General features: G+C 42.4%; 3 protein-coding genes across 18 annotated transcripts in view; 1 reads left to right on the forward strand and 2 right to left on the reverse strand.

Moving 5' to 3' along the window:
- Positions 1-1843: 1843 nt before the first annotated feature.
- On the reverse strand, positions 1844-4117 carry LOC100688011 (coiled-coil domain-containing protein 121-like). 4 transcript variants are annotated; one of them, XM_038561109.1, is made up of 2 exons: positions 3657-4117; positions 1844-3037 (listed from the first exon to the last, which is right to left on the reverse strand). In XM_038561109.1, exons 1-2 carry the CDS (start codon positions 4016-4018, stop codon positions 2077-2079), a joined length of 1323 nt encoding a protein of 440 aa, XP_038417037.1. In that variant the 5' UTR covers positions 4019-4117; the 3' UTR covers positions 1844-2076. The 4 variants fall into 4 exon arrangements, with proteins under 4 accessions (XP_038417037.1, XP_038417041.1, XP_038417039.1 ...); XM_038561113.1 differs by having other exon boundaries at positions 3653-3956; XM_038561111.1 differs by lacking the exon at positions 3657-4117 and adding an exon at positions 3323-3646.
- A 93-nt stretch (positions 4118-4210) lies between these two features.
- LOC119877163 (GPN-loop GTPase 1-like) lies at positions 4211-27133 on the forward strand. Of its 6 annotated transcripts, none has more exons than XR_005372260.1 (15): positions 4211-4416; positions 5112-5205; positions 8065-8104; positions 8915-8981; positions 9927-9964; positions 10853-10931; positions 11141-11235; positions 12193-12238; positions 12882-13028; positions 14289-14371; positions 15822-15861; positions 16705-16795; positions 20895-21002; positions 22436-22962; positions 25765-27133. XR_005372260.1 is itself a non-coding variant. In XM_038561127.1 (15 exons), exons 4-15 carry the CDS (start codon positions 8097-8099, stop codon positions 22519-22521), a joined length of 888 nt encoding a protein of 295 aa, XP_038417055.1. In that variant the 5' UTR covers positions 4804-4819; positions 4910-5000; positions 5112-5205; positions 8065-8096; the 3' UTR covers positions 22522-27131. The 6 variants fall into 6 exon arrangements, 5 of the variants coding, with proteins under 5 accessions (XP_038417053.1, XP_038417056.1, XP_038417055.1 ...); XM_038561127.1 differs by lacking the exon at positions 4211-4416 and adding exons at positions 4804-4819; positions 4910-5000 and having other exon boundaries at positions 22436-27131; XM_038561125.1 differs by having other exon boundaries at positions 22436-27131.
- SUPT7L (SPT7 like, STAGA complex subunit gamma) overlaps positions 9374-27417 on the reverse strand; it is a 29250-nt gene continuing 11206 nt past the window's right edge. For 4 of the 8 annotated variants that reach the window (XM_038561124.1, XM_038561118.1, XM_038561119.1 and 1 more), the window contains exons 6-7: positions 25734-25999; positions 13904-14352 (exon numbers count right to left, since the gene is read on the reverse strand). In XM_038561124.1, the coding sequence (XP_038417052.1) occupies positions 25737-25999 (263 nt within the window). In that variant the 3' untranslated portion in view covers positions 13904-14352; positions 25734-25736. Of the gene's footprint in view, positions 10042-11325; positions 11374-13903; positions 14353-25354; positions 25588-25655; positions 26000-27417 lie in introns of those variants that run through there. The other 4 variants (XR_005372259.1, XM_038561122.1, XM_038561123.1 and 1 more) reach the window with 4 other exon arrangements.

A 27417-nucleotide genomic window follows, 5' to 3' on the forward strand; every position in this document is an offset into this window, starting at 1 on the left:
ATGTCTTGATTGACACACCTGGACAGATTGAGTTTTCACGTGGTCAGCTTCTGGGACAATCTTACTGAACCTTGGTGAGTATTCAAGGACTTGTTAGACTAACTGAGCTAAACTGGTTAAGCATCTTTTTATTGAGTGGGCTGCTATATGGGAAGTTTAGTTGTGGAATTGTTTGCACCTGCCTAAAGTGGTTTTTCCCTGCTAAGGAGGGGAAAAGAGTTTGGAGAAGGTCTTGAGTCCTTTGACTAAGGCTGATTTATTTGTGGCTTTAGGCATCCCATTTCCCACAGTTGTCATATACTCATGGATCATCAAGAAGTACAACCAGTGACCTTATGTCCAATATGCTCTATGCCTGCGTAATGGATTGTTGGTGGGCCATGTATTACATCAGGTAGGAGGCCTCCTCTTTTCTTTTTTATATTGTGAGTCCTGGTGCTTCCCACCCTGGATTTGTGCTCATCAGATGTTGGCCCTCCAGTTTAGTAGTTGTGATCTGGGGAGAGATTAGATGAGAAAAGAGCATAATGTGTTAGCTTCTCTTTGACCAGCCTTCTCATCTTCCACCCTTTGCTTGTTACAGAAACAGGTAGTGTATACCACGACCCTTTTGGTAGTTGCTCGCAGTTGAATGAACGAGTCTAAATAGAATAGCGCCCTCGATCTAATGTTTCCTTTTCTGTTTGTGTGACCTGTGACTTCATTATCAACTGAGAGATTGGAATACAAGGATTTATCTTGATTCCAAAGCATGAAACTGAAAACTCAGGAAAATTATTTTGAAGTTTTTAATCACTGACAATTTCTGGATTACATAAAGTTGACTTTATTTTCCCATAGAGGAGCAATGTTAAAATGTGGGATTATATTTCTGTACTAGGATTCAGCATGCAAATAAATAACTAGTCTAACCGTCTATATGTCCTCAGTGCAAAAAAATTTTTAAAAACTACCATAAAAGTCTTACTAATTAAAAATATTATTTCCAGTTCTTCTAAATTAGCAATAAACTTCTTTGGCTATGATGGAGTACTGCCACTGCACAAGCTTGTTCTTCTCAATAGACATAGAATATAAGGCACTTTTAATTATAGAAAAGGCATTTCCAAAAATGTACTATCAGGTACACACAATGTAAGAAAAATGTAGAAGTGACCTAAACACGGAAGTACTTATATTAAGTAATCTTACTCCGTTGTCTTAGAATTCAGAATGTTGTTAGGGAATAGACGGCACACGACCTTTACAGTTGTCCCAATATTTTAAAACGTTTTTCACATATTTTCCTGAAATAAGTAGAGGCATTCAGTTACCTCATTAATGCTAGATGTATTTCTTGACAGAAAAGGTTTTTCAAAAGTTAAGAGTTGACCTAATATCTGCTCTTCCCTTAATTTACTCAAAGCTAAAATTGTAGGGGCTGAGCATTAGACAAAAGGTCATTCTGCCCAGTGTTTTTTTTTTTTTTTTTTTTGCCTAGCTCTTAATGAACATATTGCTTAAATTACTTTTCCACTCTTGACAAAACTATAGAAGCAGCTGCCTGGTCAGTGGTGCAAACTTGAAAAAGACCTTAAAAGCACTTTGCCTTTTTTTTTTGTTGTTTGTTTTTTTTTTTTTTGATCACTTTCCCTTTTCTGTGTGGAGCTGGCCAGGAGGCATGAGGATAAGCAGTTTGTTTACAGAGAGGAAGGTATTATATAAAGTCAATCTGAAATGCTACTCTTAGAAATCTAACTTGGCCACACGAAATAAATCCACCACTGTCTTCCTTTCACTACCTCCAGGTGGTCTCTTGAGCTAGTTTAATGTACTGGTGTTTGGGAAATGTGTTATCTAGAGATTTGAGGAACATCCCATTTATTAACAAGATCTAATTAAGGAAAAATCTAATTAAAGGAAGCTGGTGGCACAAATATCCAGCAGTACTGCTGGAAAAATGCACCTAATATTTCACACTAACACATCATGATGGATACTTTGCCATAGCAATCTGAGATCCTAAAGCCTTCCTAACTAAGTTTATGCAGCCATCGGTTTATAAGAATACTTGCTCCAGTCTTTATTTACGCAGTGTTATTTTAGGAATTGGTTTGGATTAATCTTTGGTTTGGTACTCAGAGGTGTTAATGTGGTCCTTGGAGCATCCTGTCCTGGGCACCAATTACGCCTTCTTTGCAATCGTTGCCTCGCCCGGATTAAGCCCTCCACATACCACTGTTCCAGCTGCAGCTGCTGCTTCTGATTTTCTAACTGGCTTTTAGTAGCTTGCAACTCCTGGCACTGCTGAGTTTGCTGCAGTAACTTCTTCCGTAACTCCCGGTTCTCTCTCCTGATGCCACGGTAGAACTCAAAAGTATACTGCTTTGCTTCCAACTCCAAGGCCTGGGCCTTCCCGTCAAGCTCCTTTCTTTTCCTCTTTCCCAACTGCCCCATGTCTGGCTCACTCAGTTGTTTCTCTAGAAATGCTTTTTCCTGGAGTAACTGGACCTGGATTTCCTGTTTCTTGGCATCTGTCTCAGCTGGGGTTTTCTTTTTCTCGTCCTGTAATATCTGGATTTCTCTCTCCTGTTTCTCCTTTAACAGTGAAATTTTCCTCAGTGTCTGCAACTGCTGCTTTAAGTTGCATTGGATCTTTTCCTTCTGCAAAAGCTCCCTTTTAAACACTGAAGTTTGTTTCGCATATTTGGAGGCATAGTCTCGTCTCCTTTGTTCAATCTCCTGACTTTTTTGTAAATAGCTGTTCCACAGCTTTTCAGGCTGCATTCTATACTCTTCAGTTTTGTTGGTTAGATATTCCAGGAAGAATTTGTTTTCAGTCTGGACAAGTAACTTCTCAGCATATAGCTGCTTGGTTTCCTCCATTAGTGACTCTTGCTGGCTTTGAGCTTGTTTTATTTGGTTGTTCAGCTTTGTCATTTCCACCACTGCCTTTTCTTTAAACCTCATCTCTGACTTGCTTAGCTTCTCTGGCTTGAAAAAATCATTTATTAAACTAAGATACGGTGGAGAGGAACTCCTAGAGTCCTTAGCAAACCTGAAGGAAGAACAAGTAAGACATTCCCCCATCAATTCTTTTTTTTTCTTAAGATTTTATTTATTTATTCATTAGACACACACACACACACACACACACACACAGGCAGAGAGCCTGACCTGAGACTCCATCCCGGGACTCGGGGATCGTGCCTGGAGCCAAAGGCCGACGCCACACCGCTGAGCCACCCGGGCTGCCCCTCCCCATCAATTCTTAATGAAAGTTTAGTAAACACAAAATGCACAAGTATACTTTAATTCACATGAGAAAATATTTTTTGAGTACCTATTATGGTTCTGCACTCTGCGAGGCACCAGGGTAGAGATGAATGAATGTGGCTTACAATTTACAAGCACGCATTCACTACAACCCCCGTAAGGCATTCCCTCCGTTTTAGAGAGGAGAAAACAAGTTCAGAGAATTTAAACGACGCCAGCAGTGGCAGCGCGTGGGTGTGAAACCTCGAGTTTAAGATTCACTGAACACTGCAGTAGCCACAAAGGGCGACGGGACCCGCTGAGGTGGGCGAGAGCAGCAATACATTTCCCGGCTTTTCCAGCCCCTTCCCGGTATCCGGGGACACTTCCGTGGAGGGAAAAGCGCCCCTTTCAGTACCTACTTGCTCCCGGAATCCGAGCGTCCGTCTCCAAGGCGACGGTGAGGCTCACCGAGGGGGACCGCCAAGGAAGGAGCGCTCGAGTCAGGGGCCCCCGACGCGCGGACGCGGCGCCCCCTTGCGGAACGTTTCCGCAGTTTCTCGGTTCTGTGCTCCCCGGGGGTCGGCGCCGCCCAGCAACCCCCGGGGTCGCACTCCGCCCCAGTCCCAGCCTGTCCAGCCCTGAGCTCCTGAACCTCGTCGGCTGCCGAATAAGGCCCAGCAGCCAGTTCCCCGGCGGCTCCGTCCCCCGCTCCTTGGGGGCGGAAGGAGAAGCGCACTCTCCTCATTTGCGACCTGGGGGCGCCCTGCCTTGGGGACCGCATCTCGTCTTGCCCTCCTGGGGACCAGAGCGTCGTCTCTCCCAGACCCTTCGTTCCGTTGCGGCGGTGAGCGCCTGTCCCCCGGGTCCTCCCCTTCCTCCCCTGCCCTCCATTTCCCCGCCCCTGCCCCTGGTTGGCCCGGAGGCGAGGATGCTCTGGCGAGAGGCCCGCCCCTCCGCCTTCCCCGGCCGCGCGGCGGAGGCTCTAGCGTCCCTTGCGGCCCGCGGCGGCACGGAAGCCTCTCTAGGTGCGCGGCGTCTCTATGGTGGAGCGGGCGGAGCGCGAGGAAGATGGCGGCGCCCGCGGAGGCCGCTGAGGAGCGGGCTTCGGGGGGTCCTCGGCCCCCAGTGTGTCTGTTGGTGTTAGGAATGGCGGGATCTGGGAAGACCACCTTTGTACAGGTGACGTACAGGGCGCGGGAGTAGGAGGTGCGCTCGAGAGGTTGTCAGTGGTGGGCGGAAGGCCAGGGGGACCTCGAGGACGCGCTCGCGAGTTGAAGGGGATCCGCGTGGGGCTTTCAGGACCTCGCCAGCAGCTCCGGCCCCGAGCCTTTTCGGGCTCTAGCCTGGTTCGGTTAGGGCTCTCTTCTCCGCACCCTCAGTTCGTATTTGCTACAGCTTGCCACGTTGTTCTGGAATCGTCTTGCCGCTGACACTGCCGCCCCCTGGAAGGCGGGGGCTCCCACGTCGCCGGCAGTTAGTGCGGTGCTGGCGCCCAGGCCCTGGGTGGGGATTACTACGGTGTGGCTTCTTGCGCGGCTCTTCCGTCTCGAGCGCTGGAGAGACCGCGATCGAATTTGACAAGGTTCCCGCTTTATCGGAGCTGATGTTTTAATGGGAGTGATGGGGAGAAACCTCACACGAATCAAGTGATTAAGTGATCGACCGACAATAGGGGAGGCCCTGTTGGCGGGATGATCAAGAAAAGAAAGCATTTCACCTGAGAGTTGAATGCTGGAGGCGGATCCTGGGGACGAGCGTTTCAGGTAGAGGGAGGGACACGTAGTGCAGAAGTCTTCAGCTGTGATCCATAAAGGAATCTCGGCCCCTTATCATTCCCTCGGCCTCACTCCACCGCTCTTCTCGCGTCTCTGCAGAGGCTTACTGGACATCTGCATAGCCGAGGCTCTCCACCTTATGTGGTTAATCTGGACCCGGCTGTACATGAAGTACCCTTTCCTGCCAATATTGGTGAGTAAACTGGAACAGAACTCTGAAGTTCTTCAGAAAACCAAAAGCCTCCAGCCGGGCAAATCTCTAATGCTTTCATTTTTCGTTTTCTCTAAACTATCTTTCATTTTCCTTGAATTTCCTAAGACTTCTAAACCATTTTCTTTGTTGACTCCTTTCCCTAAGTATATTAGTTTCCTTACCTCTCACTCTCGTGTCTCCGCTCGTTCTGATCCGAGGGTGGCAGGCTATTGTTACTTCATTTGTATTTTTTAAACATCTTATTTCTTGGACAGCCCGGGTGGCTCAGCGGTTTAGCGCCGCCTTCAGTCTAGGGCGTGACCCTGGAGACACGCAACCCCCGGGGTCGTGTCTGTGTCACTCGTGAATACATAAATAAAATCTTTAAAAAGAAGAAAAAAAAGATTTTCTTTATTCGTGAGAGAGAGAGAGAGGCAGAGACACAGGCATATACATAGATATGCATATATGCATTGTTTTGGGGAAAGGTTTCCGGTTATCATCAGACTTCCAGAGAAATCTGTGACTCTGACAGAAATTAAGGGTGAATATGATGCATTGTCATGATTCTTGATTGAATCTAGGAGCCTGGGATCCCCGGGTGGCTCAGCGGTTTAGTGCCTGCCTTCGGCCCAGGGCATGATCCTGGAGTCCCGGGATGGAGTCCCATATCAGGCTACCTGCATGGAGCCTGCTTCTCCATCTGCCTGTGTCTCTGCCTCTCTGTCTCTGTCTCTGTGTCTCTCATGAATAAATAAATCTTGAAATCTTGAAAAAAAAAAAAAGAATCTAGGAGCTTCCTGATTTTCAGGCTGTCACTGTGCTAATCCTCTCATTTTTTGTCTCTTAATTCTGCTAAGCTACTTGGACCCTAATCATACTAATAAAGGAAAATCTTGTTCAGGAGCAGAGGTCATTTTGGGAAGTTGGGGAAAAAGTTAGTATCTTCTTGCTTAAAGGATGGACTTCTATCTGATGATAGATGACTAGATAAGAAGATATATATGTGTGTGTGTATATATATCTGACTGGTAAGATATATATATATTTGTAAATAATATATATATATAAATATATGTTTTTTGTAAAATTACTCAGCCATAAAAAAGAATGAAATCTTACCATTTGGGACTACATGGATGGACCTAGAGGATGTTATGCTAAGTGAAATTAGCCAAGACAGAGAAAGACAAATACCTTATGATTTCACTTACATGTGGAATCTAAAAAACAAAGCAGAAACAGACTCACAGATATAAGAAACAAACTGTTGGTTACCAGAGCAGGGAGGAGTTGGGAGTGAGTGAAATAGGTGAAGGGGATTAAGAGGTACAAACGTCCAGGTACACAATAAGTCAGGGATATAACTTACAGATTAGGGAATAGAATTAATAGTATGATAACTTTGTATGATGACGCATGGTAACTAGACTTGTGGAGATCATTTTCAAATTTATAAAAATATTGAATCAATATGATGTAAACCTGAAACTAGTAAGATACTGTATGTCAGTTACACCTAAATTTTAGAAAAGATGGAATTCAAATAGTTGGTAGAGTCTGTAGGCTGGTAGACAGGTTTAGACAGTTAGATATTACTGGATGCATTAATTCCCTTTGAAAAATCAGGTCTGCATTACCCCTTGCTACCAGTAGGCAGTTAGTAAGAAATAAACGTTTTTTCTTGATTTAGCTCCCTTTTTCTTTGCGTGTGATCACTGCTAAGGTACTTAAGTTGTATAAAACTTTTCCCCTGGGGCTCCTGGGTGGCTCAGTGGTTTAGTGTCTGCCTTCATGCTCAGGGCATGATCCCAGAGTCCTGGGACCGAGTTCCACATCTGGCTCCCCTTAGGGAGCCTGCTTCTCCCTCTGCCTATGTCTCTGCTGCTCTCTCTGTGTCTCTCATGAATAAATGAATAAAATCTTAAAGAAAATCTTAGAGAAGAAAAAAAAAAAAAACCAACTTGGCTACATTACTTAAAAACACACACAACACAGGGCAGCCCAGGTGGCTCAGTGGTTTAGCGCCACCTTTAGCCCAGGGCCTGATCCTGGAGACCTAGGATCAAGTACCACGTCAGGCTCCCTGCATGAAACCTGCTTCTCTCTCTCTCTCTCTCTCTCTCTCTTTCTCTCTCGTTAATGAATAAATCTTAAACACACACACAAAACTTCTCTCCTCGTCTCAGACTGTTTCTACCATAACTTCTGAGCCCGTAGCCTAACATTTTTCATGGATTGCTTGCCAGTTACCAAGTAAGGAAGGAAACCAATGTGAAGCTGGGGGGATTAGTAGAAGAGAATGCAGACAAGAGAAGCCTGAAAGGCTGGTTTCAGCTTCTTGTTGGTAGGAAGATACTTGCAGGGCACTTTCTGCCTTTCCGTTCTTCTCTTCACGATCTTGCTTTTTTCTGTATCACAGTTCAGTGACCTTAGCTTAAAACTTTAGAAAATCGACTTGAAAAGTAACTGAGATACCAGGAGAGAAACTTATTTTTGTTTTCCTCAGAGGAAGCAGAGATGACTTGAGAGGCCCATTGTCTAAGGATGTTATAGGTGGAGTGTCTCAAACTATATTGTGTCCATGTGGGGTTTTTTTTTTTTTTTGTAAGATTATTTTTTTAAGCTTTTTACTTATTTATTCATGATAGACACAGAGAGAGAGAGAGAGCGAGCGAGCGAGACAGGCAGAGACACATGCAGAGGGAGAAGCAGGAGAAAGGAGCCCGACGTGGGACTCGATCCCGGGATCTCCGGATCACGTCTGGGCCGAAGGCGGGCGCTAAACCGCTGAGCCACCCAGGGATTCCCTTGTTTCTATGTGTTAAATTCCATTGAATTCTTCTCCCCGCCTCCCAGATATTCGTGACACTGTGAAGTATAAAGAAGTCATGAAACAGTATCCTTTTCTGCATCTACTTCATGGAGTCATCCCTAACTAGTTACTGTCTGTATTTTGTGGCTTTGAGAGTATTCTGCATTTTCTTTGTGAAATATACTAGCAAAAGCATTTAACTGCTTTAAAGCAATTTACTTAAGAGGATAGAAAGATGAGTGAGGAGAGGTATTATAGGTGATTAGACTATTACACCTTGTGGTTTCAATTTTCTTACCATCTTTCTAGACTATGGGCTGTTGTAATTAGAAAGCACCCAGAGTGGGAGGCTGGGTAGCTGGTGCCATGCCTTGCTTCCACAAAGTAGTATTGCCCTGGAGGCCACTGCCTCCTCTGATTGGGAGACTCAAATGAGTAGGTTTATTTAAGAGCATTGAGTGTTAGTACATGCTGTATGAAATGTGTACTTTCCTTGCAGGTAGATGTAGCTGGGTAGACCAATAATAATCAGCAGGTTGACCAGTGAGGATCAGAGCAAGGAGTGTGATATCTTCAGTGATATTTTAAGACCTTAGCGTCTAATACCATTAAGCTGTCAGTGCCAAGTGCATCTGTCTGTTAGATTTTGGTCACTTTAATCTCTTCATTTTGCCTAGGCATCCCCAGAATGATAAAGGAATGAGGAAGATGTTGATAATGAAAATTCCTTGTGAGGTTAAGTTTGTGTGGTATATACTAGTCAAGGATTAGCTGCCAGTTTCCATTTGTGGAACACTAAGGTTACGGTGCTATGTGTGTGAATAATATCCTAAGTGTGAGTTTCATCACCTAAATTGATCTGTAAGTAATTTAAATCCTCAACTTGGTGTCCAGGTACGGGCTTGGGCCAAACGGCGGTATAGTGACCTCACTCAATCTCTTTGCTACCAGATTTGATCAGGTATGTCTGTTTTTACTTTTATAGACATGACTGTGTAGAAACCTATGACTTTTTTTTTTTTTATTAAACAGATGACAGACTTATTTTTTTTTAAGATTTATTTATTTTTGATAGAGAGGGGGGTGGGTGGGGGCAGAGATACAGGAGGAGGGAGAAGCAGGCTCCATGCCGGGAGCCCGATGTGGGACTCCATCCTGGGACTCCAGGATCACGCCCTGGGCCAAAGGCAGGCGCCAGACCTGCTGAGCCACCCAGGGATCCCCAAAAACCTCTGACTTTTGAATGCCTAGCTTGCTCACATTGGGAAAGAAGAGCAATAAACCTGGATATACATATGGAAAATAAGTAAACATTTTGATAGAGAAGTAAGTTATGACAGGATAATCAGTATTGTGAGACACTTCACATTTAATATTGGTGATGGCCAATAAAACAAAAATCTAGGTTCTTTTCTTGATCTTGGCTTATAGTGTCACCTTGAGGATGGAGGGAAGGATTGGGGAGTGGGAGGGGTAGCAGGCATGGAATGGAAAGATAATGGGGCTTTTTTACATGTGACAGATAAATTGTCACTGTTTAGGTTTTTCTCCTACTTCTACAAGAGTGGTGTTTTGTAATCATGAATTTTTTACCCTCATGTCACTCCAAGAGACAGGCTGTTAAACATTTTATACCAAAGTACTAAGAGATATGACCCGAAAGTGAGAGATCGTCTTCAGCTTCTCAGGACCCTGCAGTACACTCTGGGGTGTTGGGGTGTGTCAGTGCTGCTGATGTGACTGTGTTTCCTTAGTTCATGGAGTTTATTAGTTGGTGTCCTAAGACTGAGAACAGAGATTAGAGATTCAGTAGTTGATAGTTGCTTATAAGGTGGGCCGCCCTGGAAACGGTGATTTTTGTATTGAAGATGGATCCTGTTTTTAATTGGCATCTTTTTTCTTTCAGGTGATGAAATTTATTGAGAAGGCCCAGAACATGTCTAAGTAAGTGCTTTTGGCTTAACACCTGTTTATTACTCTGTAGTTGACGTGTCTCCAGGATTTCAGGATACCATCGGGCTCTGAAAGGGTGTAGATAGAGATGAAACCATTAGAAGTGAAACAAAAAGGTGGGCAAAAGAAATCATTAAGATGCTCTACAGTGATGAGCTAAATTCAATAGTATCCTACCCCCAATCACTGTCATATATGCCCACGGCTTCCCAGGAGGTGTTTTAAGACTTTGTCCAAATTCAGTTGTCTCCCTGCCTTCTCTTGGGAAAACACATTTGTTGGCATTAAAATCTCTGAAGTACCTTTCTAACCCTTGTTTAAAAATAAATCTTCAGGGGCGCCTGGGTAGCTCGGTGGTTGGGTGTCTGTCTTTGACTCAGGTCGTGACCCCAGGGTTCTGGGATTGAGTCCTGCATCGGGCTCCCTGCAGGGAGCCTGCTTCTCCCTCTGTTTATGTCTCTGTCTCTCTCATGAAGAAATAAATAAATCTTTAAAAAAAATAAAAGACTATATGCTCATTATAGAGAATTCAAAACCTTCCTTCAACCCCCCCACCACGACCCCAAGAAACCAGATGGTTCCCCAAGAGATTTGCCTTCTGGTTTTGTTTATCTCTCATTTTTAACACAGTGTGTTTCTAAAACGATCATAGTTTCTTCTGTGATAATTTGCAGCAATTTGTAGACTGCTACTCCTGCCTGGTTATCATGAATACTGGACAGGTAGTATATGTTTTAAGGGCAGTGGGAGGAAGTTAGACTTGACAGTGTGAAGAGGTTATTTCTTCTTGGATAAGCAGATGTTCAGTGTTACGTGTGCTGGAATATCTTTCAGTATTTCACAGGTGTGATACTTCTCGAATGGTTGTTCTTGATACAGATATGTCTTGATTGACACACCTGGACAGATTGAGGTTTTCACGTGGTCAGCTTCTGGGACAATCATTACTGAAGCCCTGGTGAGTATTCAAGGACTTGTTAGACTAACTGGAGAGCTAAACTGGTTAAGCATCTTTTTATTGAGTGGGATGCTATATGGGAAGTTAGTTGTGGAAGCTCTTGGCACCCTGCCTAAAGTGGTTTTCCCTTGCTAAGGAAGGTGGGAAAAGAGTTTGGAGATAGGTCATTGAGTCCTTTGACTAAGGCTGTGATTATTTTGTGGCTTTAGGCATCCTCATTTCCCACAGTTGTCATATACGTCATGGATACATCAAGAAGTACCAATCCAGTGACCTTCATGTCCAATATGCTCTATGCCTGCAGGTAATGGATTGTTGGTGGGCCATGGTATTACATCAAGGTAGGAGGCCTCCTCTTTTCTTTTTTATATTTGAGTCCTGAGTGCTTACCAACCTGGATTTGTGCTCATTCAGATGTGCCCCTCAGTTTAGTAGTTGTGAGCTGGGGAGAGATTAGATGAGAAAAGAGGCATATGTGTTAGCATTCTCTTTGACCAGCTTCTCATCTTCCCCCTTTGCTTGTTACAGAAACAGGTAGTGTATGAACACGAACCTTTTGGTAGTTGCTCGCAGTTGAATGAAACGAGTCTAAATAGAATAGAGCCCTCTGATCTAAATGTTCCTTTTCTGTGTTATGACATGTAGACTTAAATTATAAAATGAGAGATTGTGAATAAAGAGATTTATCTATGATTCCAAAAAGCACAAGTTTGCCCCAACTTGGTGTCATTAAGGACAGAGAGACATGGCTTACTAGGGTATGTGAGTGCATTCGACATAGAGCAAGGGAAATTATTATGAAATTTGAGAGAATTTTATTTGGTGGATACATAAAAGCCATCACCAGCATTTGTGCCTTCTCCTAAGACTAGGGATATACCTTCTTGGTGGATGCAATAAATTGTAGTCCAAATAGAAATCTGATGTCTGACAGCGTTGTTTCCATATATATTGTTTAAAAGAGACAATTATTTGGTAGAAACAACCACACCAAAAAACCATACACAGAAAACCAGATGAATATCAAAGCATTATTACTCCAAGAAAGAAAGAGAACGTATGTGTGTTGTTTGCCTAATGGTAGCGGTGAAGTACCTCTTCCTCTTGGGAGAGTAGAATGTGAGGGCTGTGTCAGGATGGATAGCTATATGTAGCGTCTGAACCCATTCCAGTTCTCGTTACTCGGTTCTAGCAGACTGACACTTGGGTAAGCAAGAGCTTAAGTGCTTTCACTGATAACGTCTTGATGTTTGATTTTCAGCATCTTGTACAAAACCAAGCTGCCTTTCATTGTGGTTATGAATAAAGTAAGTGGTTCCTTCCTTTTGTGGTTTAGTATTTCTTTTTCATCAGAACCTTGTGTTATTGGAAGGTTTAGGGGTTTGGGTAGGTGAGGATTTTCACATGTCGGAGAATAGATTCAAACTTAACTGAAACAAAGTCATGAGCGTTTGTAGGAAAAAGATTCAGTCGAATTAAATGAATATTTATTACTGGCTCTCCTCAGAGTAATTTAAAACTGGATAGAGTAGCCCCTCAATCATAGTGTATAGGTTATCCCTCAGAATCACAACTATGTATATGGGGGAGGGACTGCTTGTTAATTGGCAGAGCAATTAAAACAGAAAACTTCACTTTTCTTGAGTCGACAGCAAGGATTCAAGAGAGTACATGACTTCAGAGCCTAGAATGTGCTGGCATCTACTGTGGTCATGGTCACTTGGCAGTGGATAGTGAAGGGTCGGCTTCAACCAAGAGAACACATATGTTCATTTATTTACAGTAGCCGTGGTCCTTTATGGTTTATTGTAGTGGAGGAGGAAATGAGGGAAGCAGAGAAAAAAAATATGAATAATTGCTTTGTGGTTGGCATTTAATTAAAATTTTTTGACGTTGTTTGGTATCTAAACACATCTCTGATTGCTGATAATTGTCTTCTGTTTGGTACAGACTGACATCATTGATCACAGCTTTGCAGTGGAATGGATGCAAGATTTTGAAGCTTTCCAAGATGCCTTGAATCAAGAGACTACATACGTCAGTAACCTGACTCGTTCAATGAGCCTGGTGTTGGATGAGTTTTACAGCTCACTTAAGGTAAACTTTCACCACTGCTTATACTGACAGTCCCTTCAGACATCCTCTTAACCATAGGGCTGGCGTTGAACCTGTCTTAGAAAAGAAGTTTGGTATTTTCACAAAGCATTTAAAGCATTACTTATTAAAAATTGGAGGTTTTCCCACCTCTTCTTTTGCATGTTGCTTTCCAGTTTTAAAACTGGAAGTTTAAAAGATAAAGTAGAGGTGGCTGGCTATTTTTTTTTTTTTTTTAAAGATTCTATTTATTTATTTGAGAGAGAATAAGCGCACATGAGCAGGGGGAAGGGCAGAGGGAGAAGGAGAAGCCAGCTCCCTGCCGAACAGGGAGCCCGACATGGGCCTCTATCCCAGGACCCTGAGATCATGACCTGAGCCGAAGGCAGATGCCCAAACTATTGAGCCAACCAGGTACCCCATGGCTGGCTCTTAACCTCAGGGTCATGAGTTCGAGCCCCTCATTGGATATTTACTTAAAAAAAAAAAAAAAAAAAGAAGATAAATAAGATAAAGACCCTACCTTCAGAGTTTATGATCTAGTTCAAAGAGAAGGGTACATACAGAATTGAAACATAATATATTGTGGTAAAGATCTTACTAAGATTGGAGGTTGGGCCTGATGCTGCTGAGGGGCAGATCACTCTTGAAATGAGGGATTTTGGAGGATATAGCATTAGAGGTATGCTTTGAAGGAAGGGTATGATTTACATAAGCAAATGTGAGTCGGGATGGCAGGGAGGATGGTAATTGCTCAAGCAAAGGCATTGAGATACTAATTTTTTTTTTAAAGATTTTATTTATTTGAGAGAAAGAGTGAGGGAGAACATGAGCAAGGGAAGGGGCAGGAGAGGGAGAAGCAGACTCCCTCCTGTGCAAGGAGCCTAATGCCGGGCTCCATCCCAGGATCTTGGACCACGACCCGAGCCAAAGGCAGACACTGAACCGACTGAGCCACCCAGGCACCCGAGATAATAATTTTTATAGAGAACAAGCAGTGGTTAGATTTGACAGGGAATAGATGAGAAGCCTCGCTGTGTGTTTCTCCTGATTTTCTTTTTATCCAGCCTTCTCTTTTCCATAAACTTCTTTCCATGGCTTTTGAGTATGTGTGCTGTTTTGTTTTAGCTTCACCCTTTGCCAGAGACTTCTTGAGGTATCTAAACTTCTTTTATGAAGATTTTATGACATTTGAACAAAGTAATATCTACACCATTTAAAAATACACAGTTGTTTGCTCAGTGGCATTGATGCTTTTGGCAGGTGGTGGGTGTGTCTGCTGTTCTGGGTACAGGCTTAGATGAACTCTTCGTGCAAGTCACCAGTGCTGCAGAAGAATATGAAAGGTGAGGATGAAGGAAAAATCCTCTTGATGACATTTTTAGTAACCCACAATCTGATACGATAGCAGTTTTGCCAGGCAAAGCATTTGGGTTTCACAGTGTAGGTATTACATTTGTCATTTGGATGTGTACTGGATCTGTGTGTGTACCCTTAGGGATAAGAAGTCTCCATTAACCTTCTTTAAACATAGTGTACAACTTTCACTGTATTTACTGATTAAGAGCAAGAGTCTTCAGACTTTTCATTTTTTGTTTTTTAAAAAATTTTTAAGAGATCTTATTTACTTATTTGACAGCACAAGCAGGGGAGGCTGCAGGCAGAGAGGGAGCGAGAGAAGCAGGCTCCCCGCTGATTAGGGAGCCCAATGCAGGGCTTGATCCCAGGACCCTGGGATCATGACCCGAGCTGAAGGCAGATGCTTAACGGACAGAACCATACGGGCGCCCCAGACATTTTTTTTTGCAAAAAGCCAGATTGTAAATATTTCAGGCTTTTGTAGGCCTTACGATCTTTGTTGCAACTCTCAACTGTCATTGTAGGGCGAAAGCATCCGTAAACAGTTTGCAAACGAATGGGCATGGCTGTGTCCTAATAAAATTTATTTACAAAAATAGGCATGATTTGGCCTGTTTGCCACATTGGCTGACCCTGGATTAAGAACATAGCCTGTGGAGTCAGACAGACATGGGTTGGATTTCTGTTTTCTCCACTGAATAAATGGGTGGCCTTAGCAGGTGTTCATCATTTGTACATCAGGGATAGTAGCATTTTATTGTTAAGGTTGTGAGCGTTATTTGAGAAAATATATCTGAAGCACCTAGTATAATGGCTGACACATAGCAAGCACATTTTACGATAAAGGATTGTTGTTACTGTTATCAGGTTAATACTGGAATTCTGTTTACTTAAAGGAAAATGTAATCCGAACACTTTCCTTGGGGGGTGGCATGATAATTGGCTTCCTTTGGCTTCATTTGTTAGCAAGATTCTAACAACCACATGGTGATTTTTAGACACATTATTTTGATTTTGATTCATCAGAGAAGGGGTCTTTCTGTGTGTTACCAAAGCCTCAGGACAGACCCTTTTGTTGTTGCCCAGATAAGCCACATAATTACACATTGAGCTTCCTGAGCCCAACAGGCCTACCTTCTTTTATTCATCACTGTGTTTATCCAAACAAATGATGAGCTCATCAGACATGAACTCCACAGAGTTCATCTTTCCCGGCCAGCAGTTTTTTGTCTCTTTGCTGGTTTCAGAGTGGGGACAAGCACTTTGACTTTTAATTCCATAGGGATAGAATATCAGTGACTAAGACTTGTTCCATCTAACATTCAGTAAAGTAAGGTCTTCTGTTACTGTCAGAGCCCTAGGAACATGGAAATGATGTGGAGGCGGGCAGGACAGATTATTAAACACAGGAATTTAGAAAGTGTTTTCTCTCTCCAGGGAGTATCGTCCTGAATATGAACGTCTGAAGAAGTCACTGGTAAGAGAGGAGGCTATGTGTATGTTTTGGGCCACTAAAAAAGAACTTTAAACCACGCACTAATCCTCCTGCCATAAATACTTTTTGGGGGGCTATCAGTGTATGTTCTACGTGTTTGTTATTTTAAATTAGTAAACCTGTATGTGTGCTGTCTAGATGCAGGAGGGCCCCTTAATTGTTTTTCTTCTCTTTATGTGAATTTCTTAAAGTCTGATTTTTCCTGTTAGATTTGCTAAGCACTTCCTGGGCCCCACCCCACTCCTACTCTAAGCTGCATTTAAGAGCTGGTTATAGAATTTTAAGAAAAAAGTGGTTCACAGTGCTTATTCCAAATAATCGCTTGGCCTGCCCCCTTCAGCTCCATTGGGCCCCTTATCACTGCTGAGTCTGCTTGACGGTTCTTTTGATGGGTTCTTGTGACTAACTTCTGCAACCCCTAATTCATTCTGCAGAGCCCTCCAGTCTGAACTTGTGCTATCTTGATCCACACTGCTTGGTGTTTCTGTATCTGCTATCTCTTACCTGCCTCAATGTCTAAATAGCCTCTAGTGTTTGTGTGTATACTTAGTCATCTCCTGTTACAAGTCTGGCGTCTAATTCAGGGCTCCTATTTTTTTTTCCCTAAAGATTTTATTTGATTTATATTTATTTTGTAGAGAGAGAGGGTGTTACCTGGGTGGGGAGGGTGCGGAGGGAGGGAGAATCTTAAGCAGGCTCCATTATCAGCTACACAGATCATGACCTGAACCGAAATTAAGAGTTAGATGCTTAACGGACTGAGCCACCCAGGCACCCCCTAGGACTCCTTTTTTAATATGAAGATATTTTTCTTTGTGTGTACAGGCCAATGCACAGAGCCAGCATCAGAAGGAACAACTGGAACGCCTTCGGAAAGATGTGGGCTCTGTAGCCTTGGACACAGGGACTGCCACAGGTACTGGAGGGTCTCCTGGTGTTAGGAACTGAAAGGATGATATGCGTATTTCCACTGAGCAGGAAGATACTTCTGTTTAAGAGCGAGAAAAGGATAAAAATATAATGTGTTTGAGATTGATCAATGTATTTATCTATCTATTCTACCGCTTTTGTTTTGTGTGTGATTTGCAAAGGTAAACTGGACGTTGTATTTAACTATACCACTTTGAGTTCTTCCTCTTCAGGTAGGTTTTGCTTTACTTCAGCTAGATACTTGATGTCTTCTCTATTTTCTTAAACACTTTACAAAAAACCTAAATTAGTTAACATACAGTGTATTAAGAACTTGAGGGTAGAGTTTAGTGGTTCATCAGTTGCATAATAGCACCCAGTGCTTATCACATCAAGTGCCCTCCTTAACGCCTGTCCCCCAGTTACCCCATCCCCCCACTCAGTTTTCTTAAATACGTTTTTTGCCTTCCACTCTCCTCCCTTGTTTCCTGTTTATTTTGACCTACTTTCAGATTAACAGAAAAATTGTGTGGCTAGTAGAATTATTACTATGTAGCATTCAACCAGATTCACAAAATGTCAACATTTTACCACGTTGCTTCATTGTCTTCTTCTCATGATGTATGACTTTGTATATAAGTATACATTTGTAAACAAAACATGTTCCTTTTTTCAGAGTCCTGTAAGTTATACACTTATTTTTCAATATTATCCTTGATACTTCTGTCTGTATTTCCTAAAACAAGGATATTTTATATAAGCTCATTACTAGAAATTAGGAAATGAACACTGCTACTGTCGTATAGTGTGTAATCCTTATTTAGGTGTAGCTGTTTGCCCTGTACAGCAGGAGAAAATCCTGGATCTGCGTTGCATTTAGTTGTCTTGTCACTCTCTCCTTTAATCTGGAATGTTTCTTTAGACTTTGTGTTTCACAGCAGTGATAATTTGCAAGTATGTGGGACAGATATTTTATAGGATGTTCCTCAGCTTGGGTTTGACTGATATTCCCTCAGGACTCAATTCAGGTGGCTCCTTTTTGGCAGAACTTTACAGAAGTGGAATTTGTGACTTTTCCATGCATCACATCAGGAGACGCATGATGTTGATTTGTCCCATTGTTGGTGATGTTAATTTTAAGTACTCAAAGTGGTGTCTGCCAGGTTTTTCTATGAAAAGTTATTTTTCCCTTGATAAGTATTTTGTGGGTGATGCTTTGAGACCCTACGAATGTCCTTTTAATTCTCACATGTTTACCCACTAATTTTAATATCCATTAATCTAATAGGGATAGTATCGTTTTCTGTGATGCATGTTGGAAATATTTTCTCGCTGTTTGTCGCTCGTTTTTTGACTTTGTCCATGGTGTTATTTTTCCTGGTGAAAATTTTTGTTTTGTTTTGATGTAGTCAAATTTACTTGCCTTCTCTTCACTGCATCTGGATCTTGAGTGATAATTGGGAATCCCTTACTTATACTGTGTTAAAGAGGAATTCACTCATGTTTTATTGTAGTACTTAATATGGAATCATTGTCTACATTTAAAGATTTTTATTTATTTGAGAGAGAGAGAGAGAGAGAGAGAGAGAGAGAAAACGTACCAGTGTGAGTAGGGGGTAGGAGGAAAGAGGGAGGGAAAAGGAGGAGAGACAGAATTTGCTCTGCATTGAGCATGGAGCCTGACATGGAGCTGAGTCACACGACCCTGAGATCATGACCTGAGCTGAAACCAAGAGTCAGAGGCTTAACCGACTGAGCCACCCAGGCAGCCCTTGTTCTCTGCCTTTAGATCCCCGTTCCATTTAGAGTTTCTTCTGTGGATGGTGTGAAGTATAGGTCTGTGTTACCTTTTTTATAAACAGTTGTACCTGCCCTATTTCTCAAAAAGTCTGCCTTTGCCCCAGTGATCTGAGATGGAATACTGAAGTTCCATGTGTACCTGGGTATATTTTTGGACTCCCTGTCTTATTCTTCTGGACTGTCTGGGTCTGTACCACACTGTTATAATTATCTAGGGTCTTTATAGAATGTTTTAATGTCTGCTTTGGCTAGTCCTTTTTCATATTTTTCTTTTTTAGCATTTCCTTGGCTATCGCATGTTTATTTTTCCACATGAACTTAAGCATCAACTAATTTAGCTTGCTAAAAAAAAAAAAAAACTTTTTGGTATTTTTTATTGGTCTTGCATTATGTTCATTAATATAGGGAAAACTGACAGTTGTCCTATTGAGTCCCCCTATCCAGGAACAAGGACTATGTTTATATTTTCAAGTGTACTTTTGTATTTTTCAGGAGTTTCTTCCTCATGTGATTTTTGCATAGTTCTTGTTAAAATTTTCCAAGGATTTTATCTTCTTCTAGTGTTGAAATGGGATTTTGTGAACCATTGTATCTTGTAATGGGTTGTGTTTGTGTATATGAAGGTGTTTTATTTCCATATATTAGTCTTTTTATTTTGCCCCTTTTGTGAATTTTTTTGTTTTTAAATTTTTTTAAAGATTGTTTATTTGAGAAAGCGCATAAGGTGGGAGTGGCAGAGGGGGAGGGAGAGGAAGAAAGAATTGGAAGCTGGCGCCTGGGTGGCTCAGTCGGTTGAGCGCCCGATTCTTGGTTTCAGCTCAGTTTATGAACTCAACAAGAGTGAGGAGCCCAGTGTGGAGCTTGAGCCCATGACCCATGAGATCATAACCTGAGCTGAAACCAACAATCGGGCACTCCACTGACTGAGCCACCCAGGCGCCCCTGTATTTTCTTATTGTTTGAATTCATTTTGTCATTGATTCTTAGGGGCTTCTAGATTGGCGCTCATATTTCGTATGTATGCACCCCCACCCATCCACACTTTTGGATGGACTGACCTATAAGGAATGAAGTACTACTCATGAAAGCTGTTGCTGTATCTTTGATAGTCAATGCAAAGCAGCTTGGAGGGGGAGGTGCTGGACTGTGGCTCGTTTCCCAGTTAAGTGAACTGGCCTGGCCATCCTCGCACACCTCAGCGACATAAGCATCTGTGTGCTGCGCTCCTTTGAATCACTCAAGAATATGTGAAGCAGGGCAGCCTGGGTGGCTCAGCGGTTGAGCTCATGAGCCCAGGGCATGATCCTGGAGACCTGGGATCTCGTCCCATGTCAGGCTCCCTCCATGGAGCCTGCTTTTCCCTCTGCCTGTGTCTCTGCCTCTCTCTCTCCCTCTCTGTGTCTCATGAATAAATAAATTAAAAATCTTAAAAAAATATGTGAAACAGTAAGTGTTCAATCTGCTGCAAAAGGTCTTTCACACTCAGATAACCTGTTAAAGGTTGAAGACTTGCAGTAAATTATTGGGGGAGCATCCCAAGTATAGTTAGGCACCGACTGAAGTTCTGACTGTTAACACGCCATGCCACCGTCCGTCTTCAGGGCCGCAGGCCCCCAGAGATCTGTGTCTCTTGCTGTTGTCACTGTTGGCCTCCTCAATCCCCAGCTGACTTTTCTCTGACGAGCCTCCTGAAGGCTCTAGGATATGTGGCATCATGGAGGTTCTTGTAAAGCCCAACCCTTGCAGGCTGAATTCGACTTTACTTGGGACTTAGCCCTAGTTGAGTTTCTCGGAGTAGGAAATTAGTCTCTAAGAGTAGATTCAGTTTCCCATTTTCCTCCTTCCCTCTTTTTCTTGAATAATATCTGGGCTCCTTTGCTGCCTGCCATTTTACCATCTGTTCTCTTCAGACCCTCAGAACTTAAATTTCCATCTGGATCTTCCTTTACCCTGACTCCCCAGCACACTGCATCTGCTCAGATGTCCTTAGTCTTCATAAGAAAAACTATAGCCTCTTCTAGGAGCTAGTAAGAATGAAAGAGGGCAAGCTACTTGAAAATTATTTTCTTCAGCTTAAAAAGAGCACCTTGGGGTTACGGGGATCCTGGAAGCATTTTGTGAACTATACTACTGTAAAAGTTAAGTGGTATTAACAATAATACATTTAGAAAAGGTAAAATCCTGCATTTATATTTATCACGACCACTTTCATCCTGCCAATTTATAACCATAGTCACTGAATCAGAATCATCTTTTTGAGTACATATAGGTTCATGACATGCTACTGATTGGTGTTTTCTCTGTAGACAGCTTATCTCCTGCACTTGACCCTTCTGACTTGATCCTGACTCGGGGAACTTTGGATGAAGAGGATGACGAAGCCGACAGTGATACTGATGATATTGATCACAGAGGTGAGAGGTGGCTGAAGTGGCTCATGAAGAGAGTAGCTGCTCATCCCCATCATGTTTGCTCGGGAGCTTCTTATTCAGAGAAACCTTACACATGCAGCCAGTGATAGGGGAGAGAAGAGATGGCATTGGATATAGCAGCAGGAAAGAGTTCATGTATTGAGAGTTCCTGGCCTCTACTGAACGGTCAACATTGAGCTCATTACAGGCTTTTAATTAGTCTTGTGTCTTCTCATCTTTAGCTCGAAATCCATTTGAGAAATGATGAATTTTTGTTTTCTGTAAATACTCTCTTAAGAATACATAGGGGGTGAGGGGCAGCCTGGGTGGCTCAGCGGTTTAGCGTCGCCTTCAGTCCAGGGTGTGATCCTGGAGACCCGGGATCGAGTCCCGCATTGGCTCCCTGCATGGAGCCTGCTTCTCCCTCTGCCTGTGTCTCTGCCTCTCTCTCTGTGTGTCTCTCATGAATAAATAAATAAAATCTTTTAAAAAAAAAAAAGAACACTTAGGGCGTGAATGCATAAGGGGCAAGAATGCATAAGGTGGCCTCAGCAGGGTTCCATCTGGCATAGTTTATGGACTGTGATCAGAATCCGTTTCTTGAAACATTTTTCGGTTCTAGCTACGACCAAGAGCAAACCTCTCTTTGCCGTCCAGTATGCTGGATGCTAACATCAAATGGCTCATTGACTCAGACTTATTGAGGTATAATTTACAAACAGTAAAGCCCACCCTTTTTAAGAGTTTTTAGTTTGCTGAATTTTAACAAATATATGTGCATTAGTAACAGCCATCATAGGTCAAGATACGGAATACTTCCACCACCCCCAGAAGTTCCTCATGCTTGTTTTTATTCAGTTCCCTTTCTGCACACTTAGTTTTTGGCAATCACTAATCTGATTCCTATTCCTGTAATTTGCTTTTTTCTAGAATGTTGTATAATTGGAATCGCAGTGTTTTAGCTTTTCGCGTTTGACTTTTTTCAGTCAGTGTAATGCTCTTGCAGTCCATCCTTGTGTCAGAAGTATGTTCTTTTTACCGATGAATAATAATATGCCATGATATGCCTTTTACCATGAGTGGTCTATCCATTCATCAGCTGATTGCCATTAGGGTTGTTTCCAGATTTTAGCTGTTACGAATAAAGCTGCTGTATATATTTCTCTTGGTTAAAAATACCTAGGAGCGGGACCTCATTTTAGTTACTTTATGAGGGAGGTATTCTCCCCACTCATAGATGAAAGAAATTGTACGTTTTGGGCAACATGATAAATAGAGCATGCTTGTAGAAGATATTTCTTCTTTGGGAGAAGTAAACACTTAGTTTATTAGAAGCAGAGTACTGTTTCTGATGGATTAGTGACAGCAGCTCTAATCTACCATTATCTGATACCTTTCTAATGGGAAAGTTAAGAATTGACCTTTTTTCCTTGCAGTTACAGAGGAAAGCCGTGAAGAGCCAGCATTCCAGAATTTTATGCAAGAATCAATGGCACAGTACTGGAAGAGAAACAACAAGTAGTTTCTAGAAGTCTGAAATTTTGGAACCCTGAAGGAACTATCCTAACCTCTGATGGGGGCTACTATAAAGGACAATTTTGTTCAGAGTAGCAGTGTTTCTCTTATAGGGAAATTTGACTCAGATGCAGCCAGGGATACAAGACCATTGGACCTAACAGGCTTCACGTTTTATCATTTCAACTTAAGTACTTTTGCTGCTGATGGATGGAACAGAGAGAACTTACTATTCACCTCAAATCTCTATTAGGCTGGATCTGTACTCTACTCTCCCGTCTTGCCCTTGACCCTGTACCATGAATTCCCCTCCTTTTAGCAGAAAGGGCGAGAGGAATCATGAGCTTCCCAGGGTGGCAGCAGTCTGCTTGGCAACCAGTCAATGTTGGCTACAAAAGGTGCCTCACACGAAGTACCTCATTGTAGAATAACAGGTTCATTGAAGAAGGTGAGCAAAACATAGGATTAATGAATAAGAATCCTGCTTTGGATGGTGACTTGGATAAAGAGTTTTAAATTTTAACTTTAAGTCTGCCTGTCATAATTTCAAATAAGAAAATTATGTAATTGCAAGTAGGTTCGCTTCTATTCAACACAGGTTTAAAGCCACGTGTCCAAACCTGTCTCAGTAAAAGAGGGGATGTTTACTAAAGTCTCTCTTGTAAATAAACCAAGTAACTGAGTACAGAGCCAGGCACTGTTTGTATTATACATTAACCTTAAGGCAAAGTATCTTTTGTAATTTACTCAAAGGCCATGGATTTGGGTCAGGTGCATATTCCATATATAAATAATGGCCTTGGTAGGGTTTGCCCTGCCTCCACATTCTTCACAGGACACAGTAAAACTGCGTTTCTCTCAGGAAAGTTTATCCCTGCCTAACCTGTACTCCAGTTCAGTGGTTCTCAAGTGTGGTCATTGGATCAGAAGCATCGGCATGACCTGGGGAATTGTTAGAGACACAACACTCAAGATCTGAATGAAACTATGGGTGTGGGACCTAGAAATCTGTTTTAATAAGTCCTTCAGAGGATTCCCATGTACATGAAGTTTGAGAACCACTGCCCTAACTACCATAGCCTGTGACAGTTCCAGGCCTTGAGAATCTCCAGTATCTCAAAACGACCTGCTATATCAGAGTACCTAACCTTAACCATCTGGTGCCTATTCTCCAATGTAAATATTCCAAAAAGTATTTTATTTTGCCATTAAGTATTAATTTCAGTGTTCTATACCTGTCGATTATAAGCCTATATCGATCTATAGGTATCTATACTTAGAGATATTAATTTCAATATTCTATATCTAGAAACCACTAGGCTAAAATTTTGAACGGTTCAAAAGGAAACCATCTGCAAAGCAAGACTCTGAACATATTTGGTTTTTCCCTTTTAGTGCCTTTGAATACTTCTTTAAAAAATAATTTGTCTGGAGGTGCCCGAGTCGCTCTGTTGGTTAAGCATCTGACTCGATTTCAACACAGGTCTTGGTCTCAGGGTCGTAAGTTCAAGCCCCATACTGGGTGTGGAGCTTACTTAAAAAAAAAAAAAAAAAAAAAGCCCTATTCCTTAAGCTCTATTTTATAAGGACAGAGAGAAAGTCTTCCTTATCTTTGTATACCTTGTACAAAAACCAATACATAATTGGTGTTCAATAAGTGTCTGCCAACTGAATGAATTAAATGCTAGATGACTACTTAATGGAAACTGCCTGATATCTGCTTTCATAAATAGGGAAAGATGAAGCTAGGTGTGGATGGGAGTTTAGAGAATTGTGTTCAGGATTGTGCAATTAGCAAATTTATAAATTATCTGAGATTTTTTTAAGTTTTTATTAGAGAATGTGCGCGCTTGGGTGGGGAGAGGGGCAGAGAAAAACAGACTCGGGGCTTGATCTCAGGACCGCAAGATCATGACCTGAGTCAAAGTGAGATGCTTAACAGCCTGAAAGCTACCTAGGTTACCCTGCATTCATCTTTGTTCTCAGTGCCTCAGACATTTAAGGCATTCAGGAATATACTAATTAAAGCTGTGCATTGATTTTGGTCATTTAAAAGAGTGTGCAGATTTCAAAAGACTGGTATTCTGCACCCGGAAAGCAAACTTGAGCAGTACTTAAATGCTGGTACCCGCTATCAAGGCATAAAGCACACATTTGTTAATTACCGCTAACAATTCCAGTGCTAATCATTCACTTAATAAACAAATGACTGAGACCATCAGATGCCAAGCAGGGCTGATCCTGTGATGGGTAACAATGTAAGGTTGAAGACATGATGTAAAGGAGAGAGATGTGTACCGCTAGCCTTTTAGCTGCCTAGCCAGCAGGAGCACAGTGCAGATGCTGAATTCTGGTAAAGGGATGGACTATTGTCCTCTGACGGCCAAGTAGATGCAACAAATATAACTAGCACCAGTCTGTCCTTGGACAGGTCCTGTTTGCTTTGTTCCCAATGCAGAAAATGAAGGAAACATACATGGTAAAATATTTTTAAAAATCTGAATGGAAAAATAAGAAAATGACAGAATAAGGGTAGATGGAGTGAAGTCTAACGAAGAAGAGGGGCGCCTGGCTGGCTTAGGAAAGCATGTGACTCTTGAACCTGGGGTCGTGAGTTTGAGGGGTAAAGCTTAGTTGAACAAAAAAGAAACGATGCAGACGAGATGAGGGCTGTCTGAAGAAACACCACAGACCCCTGGTTTTGTGAGACATCATGCACAGCAAAACGTGTTTCAGAAAGACTACTGATCGATAAAGGGGGATTAGCTATTTCCTGTTAGGTTTTAGTACCAGGTTCCCAATGATTTGGCCCCAAAGTGAAGCAAGTTCAGTGAAAACACTGACATTTAACATCAGCATATATTTACTTGTGAATCTCTTCAAGCATAGCTTTGAGGTTTGATAAGAATCTCAATCTGTACGATATCCCTGCAATATAGAGCCAAGCAGCAGGATTCTTCTCAGTTGTGCAAAGACAACAGTCCGGGACAGTGCATTGGTCTCCCGGTTACCATCCCGGTATCGTGAAGTGTCTGTGAAAGGTGGCTTGGTTGTAGAAAACTACAAAAACTAGCTGTAAAAGTAAAACGCAAACCTAATTGGTTAAAGTCAGCTCCAATGAAATCGGGAAAGTTCACTGTGTTTAAGAGTAAGAGTCACGTCACCTTTTATGGAAACAAATGTAATACATGAAGCTTGGAGAGAAAGTCTCCCCTTTACCTTTTATATTTTCCTCATCCTCTTCTTGCAGCGCTGGTTGAAAACAGGGGAGGACCCCATGAGGCTATCAGTGGAGTGGGAACCGTAGCTGCTGTCTGAGTCATCAGGACTCTGAGGGATCCCGGCTTCACTCATCCCGGACATGGGCTCCTCGAAGACATCACTGCCCAGCACGCCATGCCCAGACACATTGCCTTCTTCACTCTCTTGAGGCTCCATTTTCACATGGGCCAGATTCCAAAGAGGGGAAGCATTTACCTCTGTGCCTGGCAATGGAAGAAAATACAACCAGTGGTAAGCCAAGGCTGGAACACAGCAGACAAATATTTCATCGGGGCAGATTCCTAGCCTTTGAGCTCAGTCTTCAGTCTGAGTCTACTTGACTGGAGATTATGGTGGTCATCCTCTGTTCCTAAAACTAATAATTCTGAGTATTTTCTTTTTTTTTTTTTAAGTATTCTGAGTATTTTGCTTTCCACTTCCTCCCCTACTTTAACCCCACCTCACCCACCAGCCATTTCCCTTAAATCAGGGAAGTAAAACTATGTAGGTGGAAAGATTCCCTGTCTCATGGCCCAAAGGCAGGCACAACCACAGGCTCTTAATCAGGTGTTAAGTTGCTTCTTTCCTTCCTTCCTTCTATAAGGCTGTCCTGTTTTCCTGCCTTTTGTTTGGGTCCCCGGTCCTCTCTCACAGTATGAACTTAACGATTACTACAAAATGCTGGCAGCAGTTCCTAGACTGCTGAAGAGTGTCATGGCTCCTAAATCTGTAACAATTTCTCTTTGGCCCTCCTGTCTCTGTTCTAGCAAAGCTGTTCTGTGGTTATTACCTCTTTCATGGTGAAAGGCTCTCTGGCCAACACTAAAAAATGTGGCCTTGGGCGCCTGGGTGGCTGTTGGTTAAGTGTCTGACTTTGCTAGGTCATGATCTCAGGGCCCTGGGATCAAACTCAGCATCGGGCTCCCAGCTCAGTGGGGAGTCAGCTTCTCCCTCTGCCCCTCCTCCCACTTGTGTACATGTGTGCGCCCTCTCCCAAATAAAAGCTTAAAATGTTTTAAAAAAATAATGTGGCCTGATTCTGTTTAGGATTTGTTACTTGTATCATTTGTGCATTGATGAAGTGACAATTTATATTTGAGTAGAACTGAGGATCGAAACTAATTTGCAATCTGACAGAAGGATCAAGTATCCTGGTTCCTAGGGTGATCACAGAGTCTGTCTGGAAAAGGCCAGCTGCGTCGGATTGGATAGCCCTATTTCAGTCCCTTTCTGGTCGAATCTTTTGGGGGTACTCTAGCAAGGAAGCCCAACTATTCAAACAGCCTTGAGCAATTAGCCTTCCTTCATCTGTGTGGAAGTTGTCTTACTGAGTACAAGCATCAGGAAAGACAAATACAGCACACTAAGTACGGGATGAAGGGGACATCTGCCCACCCAGCTGGGTCAGCTAAATTAGCTCCAGTACTCAACAATAGAACACCTATTGCATCTACACCCTAACTCGGAATTATTTTAAAGAATGCCTGTAAAGTTGTGCTAGTCCTCCCTTCACTAATTACAAAGAAGAATGTTGACATATCTAGATCAGTGAGGCTGTATTTGTTTTTTTAGGCTTTCTATTTTCTTGCCCACTCCCACTTTTTCCTCTCCTCTCCACAGTTTGATTCCAAAATGCCAGAAG

The sequence above is a fragment of the Canis lupus genome, chromosome 17 (genome assembly GCF_011100685.1).
Source record: "Canis lupus familiaris isolate Mischka breed German Shepherd chromosome 17, alternate assembly UU_Cfam_GSD_1.0, whole genome shotgun sequence".
Lineage (NCBI taxonomy): Eukaryota > Metazoa > Chordata > Mammalia > Carnivora > Canidae > Canis > Canis lupus.